The 25465-nt window shown below is 36.7% G+C and overlaps 1 protein-coding gene across 9 annotated transcripts in view; it reads left to right on the top strand.

The window, feature by feature from the left end:
- cdk16 (cyclin-dependent kinase 16) overlaps positions 1-23598 on the top strand; it is a 132389-nt gene extending 108791 nt beyond the window's left edge. For 6 of the 9 annotated variants that reach the window (XM_039775037.1, XM_039775036.1, XM_039775038.1 and 3 more), the window contains 7 exons: positions 3163-3260; positions 7136-7241; positions 7437-7479; positions 7574-7664; positions 9114-9191; positions 13865-13982; positions 20016-23598. In XM_039775037.1, the coding sequence (XP_039630971.1) occupies positions 3163-3260; positions 7136-7241; positions 7437-7479; positions 7574-7664; positions 9114-9191; positions 13865-13938 (490 nt within the window). In that variant the 3' untranslated portion in view covers positions 13939-13982; positions 20016-23598. Of the gene's footprint in view, positions 1-3162; positions 3261-7135; positions 7242-7436; positions 7480-7573; positions 7665-9113; positions 9192-11394; positions 11436-13864; positions 13983-20015 lie in introns of those variants that run through there. The other 3 variants (XM_039775032.1, XM_039775034.1, XM_039775033.1) reach the window with 3 other exon arrangements.
- Positions 23599-25465: the final 1867 nt, after the last annotated feature.

The following is a 25465-nucleotide window of genomic DNA, read 5'->3' as shown; positions in this document are numbered from 1 at the left end:
CTATACAGTTTATGAAAAGGGTTTATAAATTGGAGAAAGTCTACATTAAATGCTTTCACTGTCTCTGGCTATAGACTTAGTTTCACAAATAACCCAAACATGCCTGTTGAAATGACCAAATAATGCAATTTATATATTTATATAATATAAGGACAATAGAAAAATGGATATATGTGAGTGTGTGTATGTATGTATGTTTGTATATAAAACATGAGTGAGGGAGAGTGAGGAAAGACCCTAGCAGTTGGCACAAAACATATAGTTACAAAAAATTGTAAGGTGTCGTTTGCTTGTTCACAGCTAGCCTATACCGAATTAACATCACATCCTCACACTGTTTCTGTGTGTGAGTGTGTGTGAGTGTGTGTGAGTGTGTGTGTGTGTGTGTAATGCTGCTTTGCACTTTCTAGTGGGATTTAATTTGAGAAGATCATAACAGCTGGAATTTAACCTTTCCAAGGTTATTACCAGCTACAGTGACACCAATATCATAATATATTAGCTAGCTTTGTCTTGTCTGTTAAATTACAATTAGTAGTACTTACAGGCTGGCATAAGCGATGCTTTATTTCTTTCCTGGTTGGTATTCTTTAGACATATGGAAGGACCTTCAGCATGCTTTCTTTGTCCATATGCCCTTCTCCTTCTTTGCCTTGGTTGCACCTTCATATTGCAGATGGTACTGCAGTTTCTTTTTTAGGTTCAAACACACCATGTCGGTCCTCTTGTTAGCAAAATTATGTCTGTTGGGTCAGCTAGTAATCAATCAGCCCTCGTCGTTAGCAGGGAAAATGTTTGGTTTTTATGTATTTGATCTTCCTCTGCTTGGACACTTGCATCTTTAGTAAGGATTGGAACAATGGCACCCCCGTCCAACTCCTGTCATGGACGTTCTTCCATTTTCCCAGTCCAGCCCCATTTACCCTTTGGAGTAGTTTCTTCTTTGGTCAGTAGATGATATGGCCAGGTTGAACAATGAGTTGATAGAAGAAGGCAAGGATCTAGGTTTTGCAAAGAGCTTTTTTAAAGAAGAAATAGAGGTCTTGCCATTGGTGTCTTGGTTGTACGTAAGCCCATTCTTTTGATTGACAGTTGATGCAAAGTTCTGTCCATCAGTGTTACTCATTTTCGAGTTATGGTCCTTTGTTCAAATTTGGATGTCTAAGAGCTGTCTCCGAGAGTTACTTGGTCTGTGATCAATCATCTTATCACATAAGGCATGGAGCCTGCATTCTGACAATGAAGTCCGTCATGGAAACTGAGACTTTTTAGCTGGCATCACGAGTGTCTGGCTCTGGGTTTATGGATGTGTCAGATGGATAATGGATAATTTGCATTCACATTAATTTTCAATGCAAGGTCACTGTTAATTTGTTACCTTGTTTTGGAAAAGAGAAGAGAAACTGTGTTTTTTGTGACAATCAACAACAAAATAAACATTAAAAATCTGTAACGTTTTGCTCCAAATGTAATCAATCCATCCATTATCCAACCCGCTATATCCTAACTACAGGGTCACGGGGATCTGCTGGAGCCGATCCCAGTCAACACCGGGCGCAAGGCAGGAAACAAACCCGGGCAGGGTGCCAGCCAACCGCAGGGCACACACACACGGGACAATTTAGGATCACCAATGCACCTAACCTGCCTGTCTTTGGAGTTTGGGAGGAAAGCGGCGCAGACACGGGGAGAACATGCAAACTCCATGCAGGGAGGACCCGGGAAGCGAACCCAGGTCTCCTTACTGCGAGGCAGCAGCGCTACCACTGCACCACCGTGCTGCCCTTCCAAATGTAATACAACCACACAAACCTCATTTCTGGCTGACCAGGTTATGTATTTTATTTTATATATCTGATTAAGGTGAAATACAACTCTGAGAATGTGGTTGGCTTTGTTTTCTCAACTTTTTGTGACTTGCAGCTCTGAGTTTGTTAGGTATTCACATGAAACTTCTCACAAGGAGACTTGTATTTACTGTCAGTCCAATAGCATTTGAATGGCAGCTATATTTTTTGTTTCACCTCTTCTTTTTTGTTCAATTATACATGTGCACAACCCAACACAGAGTCTCTGTAACTACAACATATTATTGGAGGAATGCTATACAGGAGAAAAGCAAGTCCGATGAGTGAAAGCAAAGAATACTTGCTGAAGCTGCCATTTAAAGCTTGTCTGGCAGAGAGGCATGAGCATTTTGGAGAGTGGCGTCCATAAGACTGCGGAATAACTCACTGGAAAGTGTGTGTGTGTCCTGGCACACTGAGAGGGAATGGACGACAAGGCAGACACAGAGTCTGAACTTTAGAAGAAGCCATGTGGAGTGTGCCTTTTTGGAGGAAGCTGGATGTAGTGGTTAGGGTGTGTTTTTGCCAAAGCATTTCTGGAGTGCTTGTATAAAAATAGATGCACTAAAACAACATCCTCACTGAGCTGCGCTGAAGCTGCCTAGAGGCACTTGTCAAAATTGACCGTCTTACCTTCTTCCTCCAGCTTCAGGTTTGCTCCCTCAGACTCCTGTGGCTGCTGTGATTGACAACATGTTTGCTGTTGCAGTGTACTTTACTGCAGGATTTTTTCAGCTGTCTTTTTTGTTAATGTCTTTTGACACTTTCATAGATAGATTGATGAATCAGCCGGACCTGCAAAAAAAATTCTGGCAGATAATTAAGAGTGTGTAGAGAAATGCAGCCCCCAAAATGAATAGTTGCTCTCAAACTGGGACACATTTCTGTGTGATTCATTTTGCATTCCCTCTTCCTGTGTGTGTCAGTAATAACGCACACCTAGCTTTAGTGTATGGATGACTCATTGCTTCTTCCCAGTAACATGAGGAGACTTGCCGGTTGGTGAGGTTTATTTCACATTATACTGGGCAAGGATAACAATTCACAAACTCCTTATCGAAAACGCAGGATGGTGTCAGTGATAGGCTCATAATAAGCCTGCTCGTCATCTTCACTTTTTGTAGCTTTTATAAAAGGACATTGCTGGATGCACATCACATTTGCTGTGAACAGTAAAAGCATAGAGAATGTTTGTGAAATATAATATTCAGTCTGTTTCACTTAAAATCCTGCAATCATCATTTTTATTGGACAAGGTGGCTTTGTATGGCTTTGATAATCTTTCATCTCACATCTCCAACTCACTTTTTGGTAGGGGCGTGGGCTGTATATTCTATGAGATGTCTACAGGGAGGCCACTCTTCCCAGGATCCACTGTGGAAGAAGAACTCCACTTCATCTTCAAGCTGCTTGGTAAGCACAACATGATTTCACTTTTTTTTACTGCAAATAGCTTAAGTGAACATGTGGTAAAGAGAGTCTACCCTCATGACCCTGAATTTGATTAAGAAGCTTTAAGAATGTTATGTTCATCTAGTTATTTTCACCTCATTGTTGTTGTTTGTACTGTTACTGTGTAAAATCTCTGGAATCAATTTCTTCCTTTTTTTATTTTTGATTCATTTGTATTCATTTACTCAGGTCATCTAGCAGGCCCAGTGTTGAACAGTTAATTCTTATGTGATACTCTGCCACCTTGGACTTGAAAATGCAACAACGTTATACTTTTCTTTCACTGTGTATTATTCATATGCATGTTAGTTAATAAAAGGACAGAGATACAAGGCCATCAGTATTGCCGTTGTGAAATGATTGTCCATATATTATACTAGGGGGCTTTGCTCCCTGCTCACTTCGCTATGCCAAATCCCTCCCCCAGACCCACATTACATGCCAGCCACTTTACATCTGTGGCACATGCGTTGTGAAAGGGGTGCTGAACGCACACTAAGGAGATGCGGTTGGATCAGCTGCTGGCTTGTTGCTATCTAGCTGCGTGCTCTGCATGTCATGCTGCACGTCGATCATTTAAAAGCCTGTACAGCAGCTATCCTTTTCTCTTGCGGGATGTTAAAGTGTCTCCGAAAAAATCACCTATCGTCTCCTTGCAAGCCTTCCAAGATTTTTTTTTTTTATAATAGAGAGACATATTGTTGACAGTGTCATAAAATATTTTCACTTACATTTTTAGGTATTTGATTGTGTTACACTTTGTAATCTTAATACATTTAATTGGTATTTTTACCATCGATTAACTCCATAATATTAAAATGAATACAAACTAATGTTATGCTGAATGTTTTTTAAACATTGTATATTTTACTTGTATTTAGACATTGGAGTCTGCAATTCGACATTAAATGTCAACATTAATACTAGGAAGAATCAAAAAGTTCATACAACTTACCCTTTAATACCAATAACATCACAGTTATATTTCACTTCTCCACATAGTCTTCCAGCAGGTCGATGCACTTCTGATATCGTTCTACTAACCTCTTCATTGGGGGAAGACGCTTTTGGCCTACTCCTAAATCTAGGTCTTCACCAATTCTTTAATCTCATAATCAGAGGTGAACCTGTAAACATATTGAACCTTTTTAAATGAACCGTAGATGGGATTGATGGCATGGGAAAGGCACTACATAAATAAAATGTATTGTAAAATGTATTATTATTATAGTTGCATGGTGCTGGATTTGGGCTGTAAGGGGGTTGTGGAAGATGTTCAAACTGAAGCTGCTACATTGCCTCCACTTGTTTGTTCGCTGCATGGCAACATGCATTGTCAAGGAGCAATATTTTTTGACAGTGTTCCTCGTCTTTTGGTCACTGATTGTCCATATTCCTGAAAATGTGCCAGAATAGGACCCTTCATGTACCAAAAGAAGGTCATCGTGACTTTCTTGACGGGGGGCTGTCGTTTGAATTTCTTATTCTCAGTAGAACACATGTGTTTCCACTGCATGCTGTGTCTATTGCTTACCAGAAAACAGCGATGGACTCATGTCTACTCCAGAACACTTGGAACTCCTTCATGATGTTTCAGGAATTGGGTTGCAACCTCTACGTGTTGTTATTTGTGCAAATGTACCAGCTTGCACAAACTTTACAGTACTCTTAAGTCATCATACACTAGGGCCTGTTTAGATGCATTGCTGATGTCCGAATATACATCAACAGAGGACAACATAATATGTCAGCCTTCTCTGATGAAAGCATTCACCATGTCGATGTGGGCTTGTGTGTTTGTGCAGTGTCAATGGTCAACCAGATCAAGCTTTGTCAGTTACACTTCTTCCACTTTAAACCTTTCTACCCATTCATGATCTTTTTCTTCCATACTGTACCAACATTTTATGGTGAATTTCAGCAGGTTTCACTCCCTCTACCCAAAGAAATCTCACTATGGTGTGTTGTTTGCCAGTGGTGTAGTCCCACAGTTGAGCATCCTTGTTCATTTGACTTTGGCTTCAACTAGAAAGCAGAGAGATGTGCTGTGCGTGGTCAAACTATCCATAAGTTATTGCGTGCTTGTTGTATTGCATCAGCTTCTATCCATTGTGATTATTGTGTAATTTTCAAATTACATTTATTTTTTGATTTACCCTTATAGAAGTCCCACAAACTTGCTGTTCGACAATTAATTTTAATCTCTTTGTGTATTTGCCATGATATGGAAAAGAGTATCTACCATTCAAAGATTAGAACTGTTCTTTGCCTCCTGCTGTAGCTGAAATCAAATTTATTAATGAAAATAGCAAATGGAATTAATGAAATGTAAAATTCAAAACGGTATACTTTTTCCCAAATAAGTCTAAGTGATATCCTGGTAATGCAGATACCCAGCCTTGTTCTACTTCAGTAGCAACTTGGAAAACCCAGTGTGAAATGACACTTTTTTATTTAATGACGCAGCAAAATGAAGAAAGAAATTTGCCAAGCAAAGTGGAACATTTTCCTTTATCAGGACACTTGGTTATATTAGTTAGCTGTTTTATTGTCTGATTAGAAACAAAGCAATTTTTGCATGATGTAATGCTGATAATGAAAAAGTGACTGATGATAAAACTAAAGTAAAATTCACCTGTACTGTAGTAGAGATCAGTGCATTGTGAATTGTGTAATTGCTCAGAGAAATGCAATGAAAGAATCAGGTGTGTTACTAGGGGAGTTCTTGCCCACCATTTTCTTTCAGAACAGAATGAATTATTTGGAGCATTAACTTTGCAAGCTGTCAGACATGCAGCATAGGGACACTGGCTCATTCCGACTCCCTACCTTTGATTTAACAGCTGGTGGATCTCTGTCCAAATATCTCCGCCCATAAACCATGGCTGGACAGAGGTCTAGAGACTGGAGAGGCCAGTATATTAATTCATTCTTGTTCTCCGAGTCATTCACGGATTTTTTTATACTGCTGATAAAATGTGCTACTACTGCCATGAAGGGAAGCTAATGGCATTAAAATGTTGCTGCAGTATTTCTTTGAATGACTTCAGAGGAGATCTTGTTGTCAAGTGCTGCATAATTTATGCTTGCATTTTTTTCCGATGTGTGGGAGGGAATGCCTAGTATCTCTTATAAAGTAATTATACAGTCTTATTTAAAAGTCAAAATTTTAAAAAATATCTCATTTTTCTTGAAAGCAGGGTCTTATTCAATTTAAAAACAAAACTGTTGATTAATTATTTTTTCCCCTTTAATAGCTTGACAGTATGAATGCTATGACTTAACAACAGACTACTATGGTTCTAAGCTCCTTTTAATTATGTTGTTTATACAGTATGTAATTTATATACATATAATATAAAGAACTTCATTTTCTTTAGGGTTGCAGTGAGTTGGGGCCTATCCCTGCAGCACAGGGTATAAGGCAGGAAACAACCCTGGGTTGGTTGTCTGCTCTTTGCCAGGTCCTCTCACACACATTGATACTTGCACTCGCATACGGCCAATTTGGAATTACCAATTAATCGTGCAAATCCACAGTTATATGAGTAAAGCCCATGCAGAAACAAAGAGAATGTCCGAACTAAACACAGACAAAATTCATGTTAAGGCAGTAGAGCAACCCATTGCACCATCATGCCTTTGCCTGTAAATACTCTATATATACATAAAGTAATACGCAGTATGCTCATACTTCAAAATGCGTTTTAGTTACCTGTTATTTTTCTCAGTGCACTTGATATGCTAGCTTTATGTGCAGCATAAAAGGGATATAGAAGAAGGCTATAAATCATCTCCATGTCTACTGAAATGTAATAAATTGTATTGTCTTGCAGGTACACCCACAGAAGAAACATGGCCTGGGATCTCCTCAAATGAGGAATTCAAATCCTACAATTATCCAAAATATAGGCCAGACTTGCTCTGCAACCATGCTCCTAGGTAAGATGCTGATGTTCCACCCTTGACATAATGACTTGTATCCCAGAACTAAATCACTGTTCTGCTACTGCTACATGTCACCAAGTCAGTTAGTAAAACATAAAAGCATATTTCTTTTTTCACTTGAAGTCCATTTTGAATTTTTGTGTTACTTGCTTTCTGTATTATAAGTTTTCTTGTGTTCATTTGCTGCAGGCTAGATAGTGATGGTGTGGATCTTCTTTCCAAGCTTTTGCAGGTAAGCTGTGCTGAGTAGATGACCTTCTTAAAATTAAATATATTCTTGCACAGATCTCATCCATCATTGATTTAATGTCCATTTTCTACTCCAGTTTGAAGGAAGGAAGAGAATATCAGCAGAAGAGTCTATGAAACATCCTTACTTCCACTCGCTTGGAGAAAGGGTACTCAAACTGCCAGACAGTAGGTTTCCTTTGATGTGGACATTTATAAAATGATATGGAAAAACACATTAATAGTGAGACATATTGTGCACGCATCAAGACTTTTTTCTCTGTATAGTGAAAGTTTAAAATTATCCCCTCACATTTTTCATACATGTAACTATTTTTTCATCCACATAATCCAGCTGGAGCCTGCGGTCTTGGAAATAATAGTCAGGGGTCATGCCAGGCCTATCCCATACAGCTCCACTTGTATACTTCTTACTGTCATGGAAGTACTTTAGAAATACCATTGATTTGACAGCTCACTTTTCTCCTTTCACACAGCTGTGACAGGTGCAATTTAGTGAACCAGTCCACCCTGCTCTTTTTATAATGTGGGTTAAGGAGGAGTGTGGCATTAACCAAAAATAGCTTAACCACATGTCATTTTATTATTATTGTTATTAATATACCATCTCTACCTTCATCTCTCATGTGTGAGTATAGCTTATATATATATATATATATATATATATATATATATATATATATATATATATATATATATATATATATATATACATACACATACATACAGTGGGTACGGAAAGTATTCAGACCCCCTTCAATTTTTCACTCTTTGTTATATTGCAGCCATTTCCTAAAATCATTTAAATTAATTTTTTTCCTCATTAATGTACACACAGCACCATATTGACAGACAAAAACAAGAATTTTTGAAATTGTTGCAGATTTATTAAAAAAGAAAAACTGAAATATCACATGGTCCTAAGTATTCAGACCCTTTGCTCAGTATTTAGTAGAAGCACCCTTTTGAGCTAATACAGCCATGAGTCTTCTTGGGAAAGATGCAAGAAGTTTTTCACACCTGGATTTGGGGATCCTCTGCCATTCCTCCTTACAGATCCTTTCCAGTTCTGTCAGGTTGGATGGTAAACGTTGGTGGACAGCCATTTTTAGGTCTCTCCAGAGATGCTCAATTGGGTTTAAGTCAGGGCTCTGGCTGGGCCATTCAAGACAGAGAGCAATTGGTCCCATTTGGTCGCATTCATTTTATTGAAAGTATGAGAGCTCACAACAAAATCATGTTGTGAGGAGAGCAGAGGTGTATGTTCTGTGGCACTGATTGCCTAAGTACTGTTTGGAATTTGCTTGGTTTTGATGGAGCAAAATAAAATATTCTAGTTGATTAAATAAGACCCCCTACTGTCTTTATGATGATGTGGTTCTAATAAGGAGAGATTAAAGCTATGCATCTGTATATCTCGGCACCAGTGATGGTTGGTAGAACTCTTTATTAAACGTTCCCAGCACAGTACTCTCATACTTTACTGAGATTAGTGTGGCTTTTAATAACATTAGTTCTGATCTACTGCATTATGCCTAAGTATGCTCTTGCAAGTTACTGTGAGTTGCAATGTATTAATGTTTCTTTGGAACTTGTTCTTATCTATTTACTCTCCAGCTACTTCAATATTTGCACTAAAAGAGATTCAGTTAGAAAAGGATCCTGGTTTTCGTACATCTTCCCTCCCAGAATCTGGTAAGTGCTGAGAGTCACAGATGAACCATATGAGAAGCCAAAAGATTTATATAAATATATTTTAAAACAGTTGTGTTAGGAGCATAAAAATAATTGAGTTATTTTGTAATTTTTGTAAAACACTTCAGTAAATGTAAAATAGTAGTTAAATAAGCTTGTACACTTTACTGATAGATTTTTATTTTAAATTGATATTTTACATTATCGATCTGTTTAAATAAACCATGGTTCTGTTGCTACTCTTCATTCAGTCAATTCCTACTACATACATTTAATAAAATAAGGATTTATTTAGACAGTTCACTAAATGTAAATAAGTGGAGACAGTGCAATAATGTAAGCAGGATTGACAGTAATGTTTAAAAAAAGTGGTGAATGTTCAAGTTTAACATCCTGCAAGTTTAGCATATCAGTCCTAAAGTTTAGAGAATAGGCAGATCTTGAGCATAGGTTTGAATGACAAAATTAGCTTCTTAGGCACTAAAAAACAATAGATGTTATTTAGATAAAAGTTATAGACAGGTATTCTGGGGTGTTTTTGTAGGTCAATAGCAAGATGTTAAAAATAAATCTAAATTGGACAGAAAATGTGAATATTCAAGCGGTTTTAGGCAGAGAGTGACATTCTGATGTACAGATTTTGTAGGCCTGGTCATGACTCTAGTCAAAGAAATGTCTAGCATTTTAACTGCTGCTTGATACTTTGAGAGACACCCTATGTACCCAGAGGCTAACAAACCAGTTATTTCACATTCATATCTGGAATACCAAGAGTAGTATTATATATTTAACTTGGAACTTTCAGGATGATATAATGCAACAAACAATGCATTATTCTACAAAAAGTGCAATGTATTTATAATGTATGTATAATTTATAATGTATGTATTCTTTTTAATAAATTAGAGGATAAAAGTATGGCAGTTGATAAAAATTTAAGGTACCCATGATTTATATTAGATTAAAAGCTACTCGGTTGTTTTTCTTTACTTAATTGTATTTTGCTCTTTTCAGGTACAGTTCTGTGTTTACTGTACCTTTTAATCACATCCTTAAATCAGTCAATGTGAACACTGTATTTATTAAAATTAGCTATTGAGATTAAAATAAGTATGAAACAGGTACAGACTCAAAAATATGTTTTTACACAAACAAAAGTCAAATCCCCAATTTAAGAGGACAGTGGCTGTAAATGTAAATAATACAAGGTTAGGATTTCCATTAATTGCAGAGATAAATATATTCTCTAGGGCAGGGGTGGGCAAAGTCATTCCTGGAGGGCCGCAGTGGCTGCAGGTTTTTGCTCCAACCCAATTTCTTAATAAGAGGCACTTATTGCTCAAGTAACACTTCTGCTTCACTTTAGTTGTCTCACTTGTTAAGATTTTGAACCCTTATTGCTTATTTTAGTCTTAAACAGCTGTATTCTTTGTTTTTAATTGTTCCTTATTAGCAATAACATGCAAAAGACAAAAGAGACCAGCATTTCTCCATTTTGCTTGTTCCCCTTTACACCTGTGTGTATTTATCATGCACTATTGAGTTTAATTAAATACTTGGAAGGAAAGTGAAGAGAGAAAAGGTAAGGACTGAGAATTACTAATCCATTTTAGCCTTCAAATTATTTGGATGATATCCTTAGAAAGGGGAAAAAGGTCTAGGATAAGAGAATTACCTGACAGGGCATAGTTAAAGCACTAACATGCCATGAAATTAAATTAGATAGATAGATAGATAGATAGATAGATAGATAGATAGATAGATAGATAGATAGATAGATAGATAGATAGATAGATAGATAGATAGATAGATAGATAGATAGATAGATAGATAGATAGATAGATAGATAGATAGATAGATAGATAGATAGATAGATAGATAGATAGATACTTTATTGGCAAGAACTGCTTTCTAATTAAGCAACTGGGTTAGAAGAAAAACCTGCAGCAACTGCGGCCCTCCAGGACTGACTTTGCCCACCCCTGCTCTAGGGTCTTGTAGGGTCTTGAGAAGTTGATATTGATCTTCCATTTGTTTTCTTTATTTGGATCTTCTCACTAAACAGAAAAACTCAGTTGGATAATAAACCTCAAGTAGTTTTGCTTCTTGATTACTGGAGATCGTGCATACCACCTAACAATGAAACGCTGTTTAAGATGCTAGGTGATCCTGGGACAAACTGTAACCTTTCTTTCTCCAACAGTCAACTTGACGATTCAGGTTGTGGACGCTGAGTTTTGAAAGGTACTATTGAGCTTGCTGAATCTGAGACTGTTTGCCACTGTTTTTGTCTGTGTAAAAGTGGGGAGGGGGTGCACAAAACAAAGCTGTGCGCTAAAGTAACCCAGCTGAAAAGCTTTCCCTTCCTGCTTGTTTGGTGCTACTGCCCTGCAGAAGGCCTTCTGCTTGCTTTGTCTGTGTCTGGAAGAGCAGTATGGGGAGACTGGAAGTGCTGGGTTCTGTCAGTTTGTACAGACATTGCCTGGAGCTGACATTGTTTTATTTCAACCTGTTGAACTGTAGTTTGGAAGTGGTAGGATGCTGAATGGATTACACCCTTCCTAAAATCGAAACATTTTCCAAAGGTATTATTCATTACAATGAAACACATTAATTGATGGACTGATTATTCTTAAAATGTATTTGATAGCAGGAAGTATTTCTAAGGTCTTTGGCAAGCTTAATATTTATAAAACTACATGGCAAATGGATGTTATCACAGTGGGTCTCCAAACTATTTTATTTATGTCCATTAATTTTGTGCTATTTCGACTAAAGAAGCCCTTGTATATTTCGTCAGTGTCTTGGTTGCAATATTTCAAATTTATAGAATGGATATCATAATACTTATGAACTTCTACTGAGACACATATCTAAAATTTAGAACTCAATGAACATGCACCTACTTAAACGTATTAAGTGAGATATGCGAAGTCCCTGTGGCCCTAGTGACTGTTCCCATCCCATCGTGCTGAATTAAGCTAAATTGTAGCCACATTAATATTGATTAGATACTAGCATAATAACTCTTAGCCAGGGGGAAATGGAAGAAAACTCTTTGGTGGCTCCATGTACATTGCAATAATGGATAAGACATAATAAGTAATAATTAATAATAAGACATAATAAGTGGCATAATTGTTAATGCACCTGCCACACAACTCCAGCTCAGAGGTTAGTCCTGGTCCAGCCATTGCAGTTTAGGCTGATACTCTGGATTTATCCCACACACTAAATGGGCTCCTGTCTGTGTGTCCTATTTTGAAGTAGCATCTTCGTCTGAGTTGGTTAATGTTATTTTGTGTGCTGAATGCTGCAGGGATTAACTCCAGTTTACAGCAAACCTGAATTGGAATTGGCAGATTTAGAAACAAGTGGTGATATTATTTCTATAAAATATTCCAGTGCACCTTAGTATCTATAAGAATGCAACACTTGAGAAGATGGGAGTGCTTTAATTTCTCTATAAATTATCATCTATCAAGCTAGTAAAATAAATCCAAAATATTCACAAAATGGCACAAAAATATCCCATTGTACCAGCAGTTGTGCAATTTTGTATTGGATTTAGCATTCCTCAAAAACCATATCTCTTATGTCATTTTATACTTTCCAACCACAATGCTGTAGTGACGCTCAATTTTACACTGTAAAATAAGTTACTTGTTTTAGATTGTGACTATCATTTACACCGAAAAAAAAATCTTGTCATATTGTGGACTGGTGTCATAGTTGATAACAGTAGTCTGCAAAAAATATGTTATTGCTACCATCAAGAATTTTACGTATCTTTATAGATTTGAGGGTTGCTGAATCCAAATCTGGCAATAAAATTGTTCTATGACATCCAGTTTTTGAAAGATGAAGTTTTTACATGAAAAAACACTATTCTACAAAGAAAAACCTTATTTAAATATAACTATTGCTTACAAAAAGTTGTCACTTGGCAGATTTTTTCTCTTAATAACCCTCTAAAGATGTTTCACGGTGGAACGTCCAACAGGTTTTTGTTAACATTGACTCACTTTACTTTTCACTATCATGTCTTTCCATTTGAGAGATGTCCTGGTGAAGCCTCTCCACGTGTTCATTAGAAGCCGCTCCTATGTTTGTGAGGAACACATCAAAATAAAAGTGTAAGAAATGGATGTTTAAGGACATTTCACCTAAGTGCTAGATAGGAAGAGAGAACCTCCACAAGTTACTCGTAGTTTACCATCTTTGTATTCCCAAGAAAGCTGCAGTAAACTTTTTTTTGCTTTTCATTTCTCAGTAAATGAAAGGTGTATACATATAACTGCCAACTGAATATAAAACATTTGTCTTTTGTAAAAAGCATAAAAACAGTGATTTATAATGCATACTAAAATACATTCTGCCAACACTATTTATTAATCAAATGTCACCACAAAAAATCTTTTTTTTTCCCCCGAAATGGCCAGTGTGCCATTTGAGTTAATGGCAATAAAGGTGAAGGTTTATAAGCTTTAGTTTTCTCTTTGTCACAGACCAGCCTCCATTTTAATGGGTTTTCTCTTCCTTTGCTCATCTTTTTTTACTTTAGTGCATGTCTGCCACCTTGCTTTTGTTGATTTCTTTTCTTTTTTCTTCTTCTCCTTTCTCTCTCTTCCCCCTTCCCATTTTTCTGATTGCTGGCCTGATCTTATAAATAGTTTCCTCCTCTGGCGCAGATTTTTTCCAGTCGGCCAATCAAATTCAAGCTGCCCGTGAGCATGTGCTCTGCTAGTCCTAAAGCTGCATCCCCATTGGCTGAAATCTGCATCTGCTCTGGTAATCCTTTTTATTTTTGCACTCTGAGATTGTATTTTTGGTCTGTGGTTCTTGACACTGGGTTTTGCTTGTGACTGGTCTGGTTTGGCCTAGTGGTGTTACTCTACTGGTATTGATGGCTTGCCTTGCACATTTCAAAATTCAGACTCAAAAAAAAATATCCTTTTTTGTAAATGCATCAATCTTAAACATAAGCTTTGAAAACTAATGAAATAGCAACGAATTTTTAATTTTGCTAAATACTTCACAGGATGAACTTCAGTGCTGCATTAGTAATAACTGTGTGGGTTTATCGCATTGCTGGATAGTTGTGTCCTCTTATTTTAGCAAAGTAGCAGCCTCATCAAGCGCAAGAGCAATATTTACTGGAACCATCTGTTCAGTGGATATGCTTTCCATGCTTAAAGAGTGGGACAAGGCAAGTTGCCCAAAAGAGCAGTTGCTTCTGTTCACACCAAGAGTGGGTATTTTGCCCTTTGTTGGGTTATGAGTTTTCTTTACAGCAGTGACTCAGTATGTATGAAATAATAGACAGTGGGGTTTCTCTCATATATTACAAAACTTCCAGTCTTGATTGCTGTGTAGACAAAATCTTTGATTTTATGCTACTTGTAGCTATAGCCAGTCTGTCTGTGAATCTTTAGTGGACCTATCCAGAGCCATTCCATAGTAAATAAATATTTGCACCTTTAACACAAGAAAAGCAAAAGCAGTGAATGCACGGAACAGGAAAGGAAAAGACATGTTGCTTAAGTTTTCCCAAACCATAAGGAGAATGTATTAAGCAAAAAACACTTGAATGAAGCTAGCATTGTGTTAATCTTATACCAAGGATGTGCATATGGTACTCTTACTGGTGGCTCTAAACTTGCCCAGTGCTTGGGAGTGTAAATGCGGCTGAATTTATGAACATGCCCTCTGATAGACAGGTGGCCCTGTGAAATTGTGGCTTCTGTCTTGTGCTCTGTTCTACTTTAGATAAGCCCTGATTTCTAATAAGCTAATGGAATAAGAATGTAAAATAGGTGAGTGGACATATAAAACAGTGTCCTACAATTAAGTATTTAAAGTATTATTAGCTTCCTGGCTTTTTTGTGAAAGTAGTAACTCACAAACAAAGATTTGCTTTCGTGAGAATAAAAAGGGTGAAATCATTCCATCTATCAGTCTCTTTTGGCAAAGTAATACAAATACGTAATTAGCTGTTATCATCAAGTATTCCTGCAGAATTTTCAGCAGCTTTCTTGCACACACGCACATCACATTAGTTAATGCAAAACTTTAACTTTATCCTAGCAGCATTCGTTTTCAAATTAGTTATGATTGTATGATAACCAAATGTTATTTAAAATAAAACATTATTCTGTGTTTTTAATATTTTAATTTTTACATTGAACAGGAATGGAAAAAAGTTGTTAGAAGCTACTTTGAGCCCCTACTTGAAGGCAAAACATTATGTGTAATATAGTATGATGATACACAGTAACAAAAACTCAAAATGAAAGGTTTTAATTCTTCATCAGCATTAAAGAGATACACAGCTCATTTATTTATCCTATACGTTAATGCTCAGTCTTACTATTGTCTTTTGTAGGTTTTCTGTATTTTAAAGTAGTTGAGAATAATAATTATTTTCAAAACCGGAACAATAAAATTTGTGGCATCCATTGTAAAAATAAAGTTCCCATAAGTACATATAATCTATTCTAGCTCAAAAAAAGAATTCTCAGCAAGGAAACCATAATGATGACAACAGGGTATGCGATTTATTATATAAAACTAGTTAAACTACACTACCAGCGAAAAGTCTGAACAAACCCAGAAATGTTCGTGTTTTTTCAGAAATGAGTACCTTTTTTAATCAACATACCATTGAATAGATTATAAAATACAGCCAGGACATTACTAGTATTTCTAATGACAATTATCGCTTGAAATAACAGATTTTTTTTTTTTGCAAACATGTTCACAAGACCTACAGTCATCTTTTTTTTCTGTTGCAGATCATACTGATAATTTGGTGTGTATTTAACAAAAAAAATACATATATAGTTCATCTGGGCTTTCCCCTTTTAAAATAATAATAATAATAATAAAAAACAAACAAAACAAAAAAAAAATCACTAACCTGACCTGATTCTTGAGAAAGCTGTTTTATTTTTTGCTATTTTTGGACCCAGACCTGAACTTAAATGCCCAACCCGAGTGAACAGAAAAACAGGTTTCTGCAGTGGCGATGCAAATACAAAGGATTCCATTTTAAAATGGCTAATTAAGCATAAACTAGCAGTCATATGTGAATAATAAATTAAAAATCTGTTAGTTTAAGCAGTAGTAGCCATTAGTAAGTGTTTGTATCGTAAGGATTGACACTTCATAGGAATGACACAACAAAGGAGTGACATAAATGCCATATTAAAGGAGTGACATTTTATTGGAGTGACATAACGAGTCACCTAACACACACAAGTGAAAGTACGCTTGCCAAAAAAATCAGAGTCGCCTCACCTACCACTCGGATGGTTGTCACTCCTTTGAAATTTATATCAGAGGTTTCACTCCTTCGTAATGTCACCCCTATGACATGTCACTGTTTTGAATAGGACCGATTAGTTACACTAGGACTGTCTTAATAATATCTTGATGAAAAAAGATATTCATTTCAATCAAAAACATGAACATTTCTGTGTGCATCCAGACTTTTGACTGGTAGTATAAATGTAGACTTTATTGTGCAAAATAAATATCTGGTATTTTACAGAAATGTTGCATTGGTTTTGTAACTATACATCTTAAAATACTTATACATTGTATGAAATAAAACGCTGTTTACAAAGAAGGGGTATCACTTGCTATACTCCGTAGTTCTTCTGACTTTACCATCGAATTATTTTCTAAATACACTTCTTTCATTACTCAGGCTCATAATGAATTTGAGGATATCTCAGTAACAGCAGACACAAAATTACTTTTATGGGTCTTATTTTACTACTTAGCTACTTTTTCTGGCTTTAATCTTTAACTAAAAAATTTATTAAAAAGGTTTACAGTGTACACAGATAGAGCAAAGTACATATTGCCATTAATAACTTTGAAATTCTTCACACCATTTTAATTAAAAAAATGATAAATAAAAATCGTGTCCCTCCTCTAGCTGATTTTTCATATACACGGACTACAAAAGTTGCCCAAACTGGTCATTTTTTCTGCATTCATGTGCTAAGAGTATTTTCTGAGACATTATGTGTAATATCTCATCTTCCTAAATTTTTTGTGTTGTCATGCCTTTCTGTTTGTCATTTTGGGAGAAATTAAAGGTTGCTTTTGATTTCCCTACTTGCTCCACTAATAAAATAAATAAGGTTTAGCCTCTATTGGCTGACCTGGTTATTATTCTTTATTTTATATTACTGAATGAGGTCATATGTCACAACTTGTCTGCTTCACGTAGCATTGTTTTTTTCCCCCAAAATGTCCCCTGAAGAGCTGTGAAGGATGAAGCATGTGAAATTTCCTACTGAGAAACCTCCATTCCTCATCTATCTCATGTGAAGGCATTTTAAATCTGTGGGGAGTGAGAAGCTGATTGGCAACAAAAAAAGCCTTGGCACAAGATTGACAAGAAACATGTGTGCCAATGCTGCAGTTGCACTCTGAAGTTGCTCTTCCCTTAAAGCAGGGTTGTCAGATTGAGCTAGGATGACCACAGAGGCTGCAGGCTTTCTCTGAAAGTAATCTGTCACTAAGAGGCTCTTTAGTTTTCTCTTTATCTAATCAAAATGGCACCTTATTTACTAGGGTTCTCTGCTTCCCTGTTAATATAAAACTCCCCTGCTGTGTTTGTTTAGCATTCTCAGAGATATTTGGAAAAATGCCTGTTAAAGAATGTTTGACATTATTGTGAATCTTGTTCTATATGCATAATAGAATTGATCTTTTTCCCTACATTGATTGTAAAAGTTAAAGAACAGGTTCAAGTGAAAATTGGCCTTTTAGAGGACCAACTAATTAATTATAACTGACAGGTCTGCTTTATTCATTACAAAAGACCACTCTTTTTAAAAAAAATATTGTTCATTATTAAAGTAAAAAATTAAAATCTCAATTTTAAAAAAGACTTGCATTCATCCATTTACTATAAATTACATTTTAAGGTCACAGGGAGCCATACTTTATCCTGGTAGTGTTAGGTACAAACCAAGACTGAATGCTAGATGGGTTAGGGTACCCAAACTTAAGATACTGGGCCAATTTTAAAGTTAATAAGTTAACCTAACATGAATATTTTTGAGATTTAGGGAGAAAAGTACCTGGAGAAAAGTTGTTAAGTAGCACTGTTCACTACTGTCCAGCAAAAGACGTGGCAACACAAATAGACATATTGTTAAATGTTACAAAACTATGAAACCCAAATCTTCACAAACAATGAGAAAATCACATAGTCCAATTAAAAGAATACTCCATCCAATAATATTTTTTTTTATCTATTAGTTACACCGTGTTTGTAGTGATACCTAAGAAAATTATTTAAGCTCATGTTTTCATGGAGAACGGAGATCACAAAGCTTATGACCAATAAATAAGATATTATTAATATGGGTCTATATAATTTTGATTATATTAACCACTGTCACAAGAACGACATGAAGAAATCGTAAAGGTTTGGGGCAGCCACCCGTATAATGTGCCTTGGCTGCAAAAAGGATTTGAAATAATTGTGAGATGTTCACAAGTCCAAGTCCAAAACAGAACTGATGATGTGGAGATTCAAGGTGGCAGCTTTAAAGGCCAGTGTAGGAAGTTACGTCATTGGGACCAGAAGTAACATAATCAATAGTGCCGGACCAGGAAGTGATGTCATCTGGACCAGAAGTGAGGTCCTCAGATGCCCCGGGACCAGAAGTGACGTCATCAAAGGAGCCGGAACCGTGCAGGATTTCCCAAGAATGGTCTGCAAGGGATTGAGATAGTTTGTGCACCTCACCAGCCCTCTGGTCTGGCGTGGAATTACTACTACTCAGACCCTTTAGCTGTCTCCTGTTTGCACGTTTGTGACACCACATAGTTGGGTATTAAAAATTACAGCAGCTTACAGATAATGTTTATCACACAGCACTAGTGACTGTATTTGAATTCATAAAAACAGTTATAATTTATGAATATGATGATTGACAGGAAAAATGATACCTAGGTGAGATGATACATGTATGATTGAAGGCTTTGTTGTCTAACAAGACAAATATGGTATGGATTGACTCCTACAGAAACTTGTGAAAGAGATTTTATGTCAAGTTTAGGAAAAATTCTAGTAATCAATAAACAAAATGAAGACATATTTCGAAATTAACGTCTTCATAAAACAGAGCAGATCTTTACATTTTTTTGACGTCCTAAATCCCCCATATCACTACCACTGTTATTTTTAGCGGCCAAGGAAAAACCAAGAGTACAAATAAAAAAAAACAAATGCCAGATCATCATGACATACTTCTGCTGAACAATCCCATGGCTACAAGTACTCTGCGATGGTGCGTTATGGAGAGGATGTGCAGCATTGTTCATGAAAGAAACTCCTTCCAGCTTGAATGCATTTTGAGTTGTACTTTTAAACTGCAGCAGAAAGTCTAAATTCTAAGAGCTGAGTGACGCCTCAAGGCACTGGGCATATATGAAGGGGTGAGCTCAGTCATCACCCATTGAAGATGTCTAATGCCACAGGTTGCCCTTTAGTAGTCCTCAGCTAGAAAGAAGGTTGTGTAGTCCTTATATTCCACACTTCATGGAAGTAAGTACTGTATGTTAAAAGCCAACAACTATTATAATACTTTTACGGGTAATTCAAAAATCATTTCCACTTACAGTACATCATAACATCGTTTTGTTTAACAAAAATTAAATTAACAAAGACTGGTAACAGACCAGATTTCATTTGGAGCAGTAATGGTTCATAAGTGGTTTCTTGAAGAAGAGCAAATGTTGATGACTTTCAGCCAGTAGCGACTTCCTAATTTTCAAACTCTCTCTTTTTTGCAGCCAATAGCAAGCCAAGACGACAAAGTATGTTATTTTGAAAGACAAAACAAGCTGGGACATTTTCATCGTATTTTAAATATAAATTCCCTCATGTGGTGCCGCTGCAAAACTTGTGGACTTCTTGTGGTATGAGGGTGAGGTATTTGAAAGTGTCCGAGTATAAGGATTTCCCTGGAGGTGTGGACATACTGTATGATCTCTCCAGAGCAATGACTGAGTAGGTGAGTTGGGGATGACGAAGAGTTTGCTCCCAACCTCCAACTTTCTAGTGGCTGCTGCCTCCTCTGCAGGCAACATCAAGTTCAGAGGAGAAGAGACTTGTTTGAAACAAAACGATTGATGTGCAATGAAGGTTTTCTTATATTGTGAAGGACAAAATATCTATTTTTTTTAAACTGTATCCTCATTGCTGTCATTTTTTTTCTGATGTTGGTGGTGTAGATTTTTGTTTTTCCCAAAAAGATACATTTTTAGGTTCTATGTATATGTGTTACTGGTTTTGGGTTGAGAACACCGTGGACTATTTTAAAACTTTCACCCTGGTACTGCCATATTGAACCTATTGTTCGGATTTCATCCATCCATTTAAAGTATGTTAATGTCTAGTTTTTGTATTATGGCTTTGCATGCTGAAACTGAAGCAGAGTTCTGTTTTGCCCATTTTCCTATTCTGTTGACCCAGTTGGCTTTTTATAGAAAAATGACAAAAAGCCTCATAAACTGTCATTTAAGCCCCAGAGTTCACTTTAAAAACTTGAAAAGCAGCTTTGTTGGAAAATCTGAAACTGGTTACTGTTTTTCTCATTTTATTTACACATGGTCTTTACACTGACATACAGATATTAAAATCCAAATCTTCCATAGCTCTTTGTTGGAAACACACTCAACTTTTCCATCTTTTAATCAAATCCAGGAAGAGAGAGAGAAACTTGAGCCAGCCCTGTAAAGGAAATCAGTTATTGGGTTACATCAAGAGGCGAACTTCTATGAACTTTGTAGAAGAATTGATTTTTTTTTTTTTTTTTCTCAAATATTTTACCAGTTTTCTTTCAGGGCTTTTATATTTTTAAAGTTTCAGTATTTTTGAAAGTATTTCCATTTGCTTATATTGTAGAACACTAATAATTTAGAGAAAACCTCTTGAAAGTGAGGTTTAATTTTTTACATTGTTAGATTTAGCCATGTAGAAATATCTATTGAAAATGTTTACAAACATTAGTTTACATTTTTATTTCTTACAAAAATGAAACATTGACAAAATTTGTACAGAAACAAAGTTTGTAGCACTTGTCCTTTACCTTTACACAGGACTGGTGGTTTCATTTCTTTGGTATACTTTTGTGGTAGAAAGTGAACAAACACAGTCATTTAGTCATTACAAATATTTTCTACTGCAAATAATAATAAAGAATTGGACAAGCATTGTAGTTACTGATTTACAGTGCCATAGGAAGTACAGCACATTCTTTTTCTTCAAAGACCAAGTTAAATAAAAACAAATGTAAAAAACGCATTACAAAACAAAGTGGGTGACATTTCAGATTGACCCGTTAAATATTATCCCACCTAAGAGGCATACACAAAGCAGAACTGTGCTTAGGTGACTGCTGTCCATCCATCCATCCACCCATCCATTATTAAACCTGCTCAAGCCAATTGAGGGTCACAGAGGCCACAGTCTATTTGGTGAGCATTTTTTGCTTCATGTCTGTAAGTTTAGATTTTTCGTTTAGCTGTCTTAAAGTGTACTGCATTTTCTCCGTATGTCTCAATCGGTTATATGTGCACTGTTCTGCTCTGTGAAAGGAATGAATGCTTGCACATCAAGTTAATCCCAATTGTGCGCCTTTTCTTCATAATTGGTGTAACACTTGAGGTCCCGGGTGAACGCTTCTTGCCACTTGGATCGGTGTTTGCATAAGGGAGCAGAACAGAGCTGTCTGGGAAAGAGAACCGAGAAACGAGAACTCCCTTACATGCTGCAATAAGTCTTCCAAGAATGAAGAGAGAGCCGGTGAAATGGTACCTGCTGAGAGACTCCCATAGATCGGCCATTTATTTGTGAGCTCTGTATTTTCGTATTCTATTTTAGAAGCATTTTCACTTTTTGCTAATAGCTCCCACTTTTTAAGTTGTGTTGTGAATATAGAGAAATTTTCCAGGATGACAAATAAAAAAGCAGTGTTGCTAATGTCATGTCCCCTTCAACTGAAAAGGATTTGTTTTTGAAATGTATTTGTCTATTTATTTATTTTTTATGTTTTTGCATCACAATTTAGCCAAAGTTCATTTCTGCATGTAGATATTATAACAAATTTTCAGGCAAGCGTGTTCGCTGAACTCCTCTTTTTTTTTTTTTTTACCTGATTAATATATATCTTTTATACATCATCATATACAGGCAGTGGACAAAACAGAAATATGCACCTCTTTTAACCTGGTGTCAATGTTGCTGACCACACTGCAGCTAGCATGAGCTTAAACCCACATAATAAAGAAATAAAATGCTTAATGTTGGGCGCTCTTCAGGAGGGATGCAGTTCCATTCTTACTTTGTTACTGTTAATATCCTTTCTCATTGTGCGTGTGGAATGAAGAAGATCACTCTGTTCTGTGACGTACTGATGTTTCTTAAGGTTGCTTTTGAAAGGAGTGAATGTTCTACAACCACGCTAGGAAAAAAAAGTATCTCACGTTTTGATGAAATCTCCAAAAAAGTTAAGAACTGTCCAGGTTGGTGGCACATGTGCACATTTCCTTGTGTTTGATCATTCATTGCTGCTTCTCCTGCCAGTGCTGGGTGTACAGATGGACAGTGTCAAGTGTGATGGAGCATTTGAAAACATCTCTGCCATTGAAATCTCCCTAATTTGATTAAAGTAGTGCTTGGTGTTCCACCCGATACTGCGCAGTGGCTTGAATGTTCTGACACAAGGCAACTCAAGGGCTTTGTCATCCTGGAGTGTCAATTTCTCGATACTGTTGGCCATTACTGTTGTTTCCAGGCAAACCTCACCTTGCACACTGGTTCTCCTGAGAATTGAATAACTTGGGCTGCTTACATCCCTGATGCTCCTGCACAATTTGCCCCAACAAATTCCCATTTTTTTTTTAAATTTAGTGATGCTTTCCTCCTGTAACAACGCCAAACATCATAAGCAACCAGACCTGTGAAAATCCGAAAAGCTTTTTGGAATGTTATCGAAACTCAATGCTTGGTCAGCATGTAAGTAGACATGTCTCCTGTACATATGTGTGATGCTCTTAATGTATTTATTTTTTTGTCCACTACCTGTACATTCCCAAATGTTTTCCATTTCTGAATAAAACACTAGGGAAGGCAAGTCAGGTTGTCCATGTTCAAAAGTAGCGATTGTTTTTGAGAAAGACTCTGGAGGGTTTGGGGCAATCGTGGAGGGGACATGGTGCCTATGTCTCACTGGAGGGGGGCTTAAGCCAGTACACAAACCCTACATTTATACCCTTCACGGCATGAATTGCTGGAGGCTTTGTAGCGGGTGTAAATTTTCCAAAATGAACTGTTCACTGTAGGCACTTTTCAACTAAAGAAGAAAAAAAAAAACACACACACACATCTCCATTTACTTTTTATTGCTTTTTAAGGAATATGAAACAAGTTATTGATTTAAAAATATTTGAGTACATTTAAAATGTTCTGTGTAAATTCAACTTTTGGTTTATTTTAAATATTGGTTTACCAAGATGAGCACGGTAACGGTTTTAGTGTTTTTAGTGAACACTAAAAATTGTATTTAAAAAAATATGAAGGAAAGTCCGCGTGAATAGCTGTGCATTTCTTAAACTTCGTATTGTTTTTAAGTGATTCTGCTAAAGACAGAATTAGACAAAGTGGTAAACATTGAGTTGTATTCCTCTGCCTGTCCTGTTTGTAATATTTCTAGCCTGAGCCATTGCTCTCATTAAACACTTTATGGACGTGCAAAGAGCGAAACTCTGGCAGCCATCAACCGATTAACATTTTGATTGGATATGTAAAGGCAATGAGCTCATTGAATGTAAAAGGCACAAACAACTAACTGTGGGATACAAAGTATAGTCAATTGAGGGACATCCTGTGCTTTCTGCATCAAACAAGCAACTGCTGGGAGAAATGGGCAAGGTGGGTCCAACTGCAGCAGGCCTACCGTTGACAGGAAAGACATGCAGGTCTAGCTGAGCATTGGACCTTTGGATGGTCTTGAAGTCAAAGGAAATAAATTGTGCTGCTTCTATATGCACAACTTTTTTTGATTAAAGTTTTCTGTGCAGACATGTCCAGTTTAGTGTTTGCAGGCTTTGTATTTATCAGTGTGAGAGTTGGATATGTGTGTGTGTGTGTGTGTGTGTGTGTGTGTGTGTGTGTGTGTGAATGACTGACTGACTGTATTCTTCTTACAGATTTTGGTGCTATATCAATAATATTTGGAGTCTCTATAGGCAGCTCTCCGCCATCTTCAATGGCTGAACATAATGCTTTCTTGTTCCAAAAAGCCATTTAGCCATCTGCTGCCATTCAGTGTTTTTGTTGGGACACATTTTTTTCCAGAGGTGCTGTTCTCCTGTTGTCTAGGTTTAGATTCATTTAACTTATTTGTTAGTCATTGAAGTTCCAGAAAAACACGCAAACACGGTAGGATGTTACAGTGAACCAAATCCAGTGCAGTCCCATAAGTATTCTCATTAGTTTTGTGCTGAAACTCCCGTCGAGGTGCACTGCATTCACATTTAATATCAACTTGTTACTAAGCAGGCTTCAGGCTTTCAAACTGTTGTGCAGCATCAGGTATTAACTTTGTCTCATATGATATATAGACGTGGATATATTACTTATATACTATATAGCCGGTTATGGAATTGTTTTTGTTGGCAGTGATCTCCAACATTTTGAGCACAAAGAGCTCTGTGTTTTTGGCCTGGGCATCCTCCATGGATAATGGGGCCGAAGCATTCTCACGTAAGAACTTGTGTCAAATCCCATCACATTCCAAAAAAATGTGCAGCAATAATACATTTTTCCCTATTCTTTTTCTTTTTTAAAATATGAAACGTCCCTTAAAAATATCGCACAAAACATGCATTATCAAGCTGCATCAATCATCCAAACTCTTTTTATTTAATATGTACAGGGTGCGGCAGAAATAACTCCCACATTTCAAAGGGGGATTGAAAAACAAAAGCTACGAGGTATCACCAAGAACTTATTATTTCCCAAATGTAGGTATGAAAAAGTTTTTTTACTTTTAAGTTTTAAAAATTATATCGTCCAAATGGTGGCCTTGACGGCTGATACACATTTGGAGCCGTTCTTGGAAGTTTTCCATCACTCTCATTAGCATGTCAGGCGAAATTCCTTCAATTTCTTCTTGAATAGCCTCCTTTAGTTGCTCCAAGGACCGAGGATGATGTTTGAAAACCTCCTGTTGCCCTTA

Source organism: Polypterus senegalus, chromosome 13 (assembly GCF_016835505.1).
Source record: "Polypterus senegalus isolate Bchr_013 chromosome 13, ASM1683550v1, whole genome shotgun sequence".
In the NCBI taxonomy this organism is placed as follows: domain Eukaryota; kingdom Metazoa; phylum Chordata; class Cladistia; order Polypteriformes; family Polypteridae; genus Polypterus; species Polypterus senegalus.
This window is presented reverse-complemented; position numbering and strand designations above follow the sequence as displayed.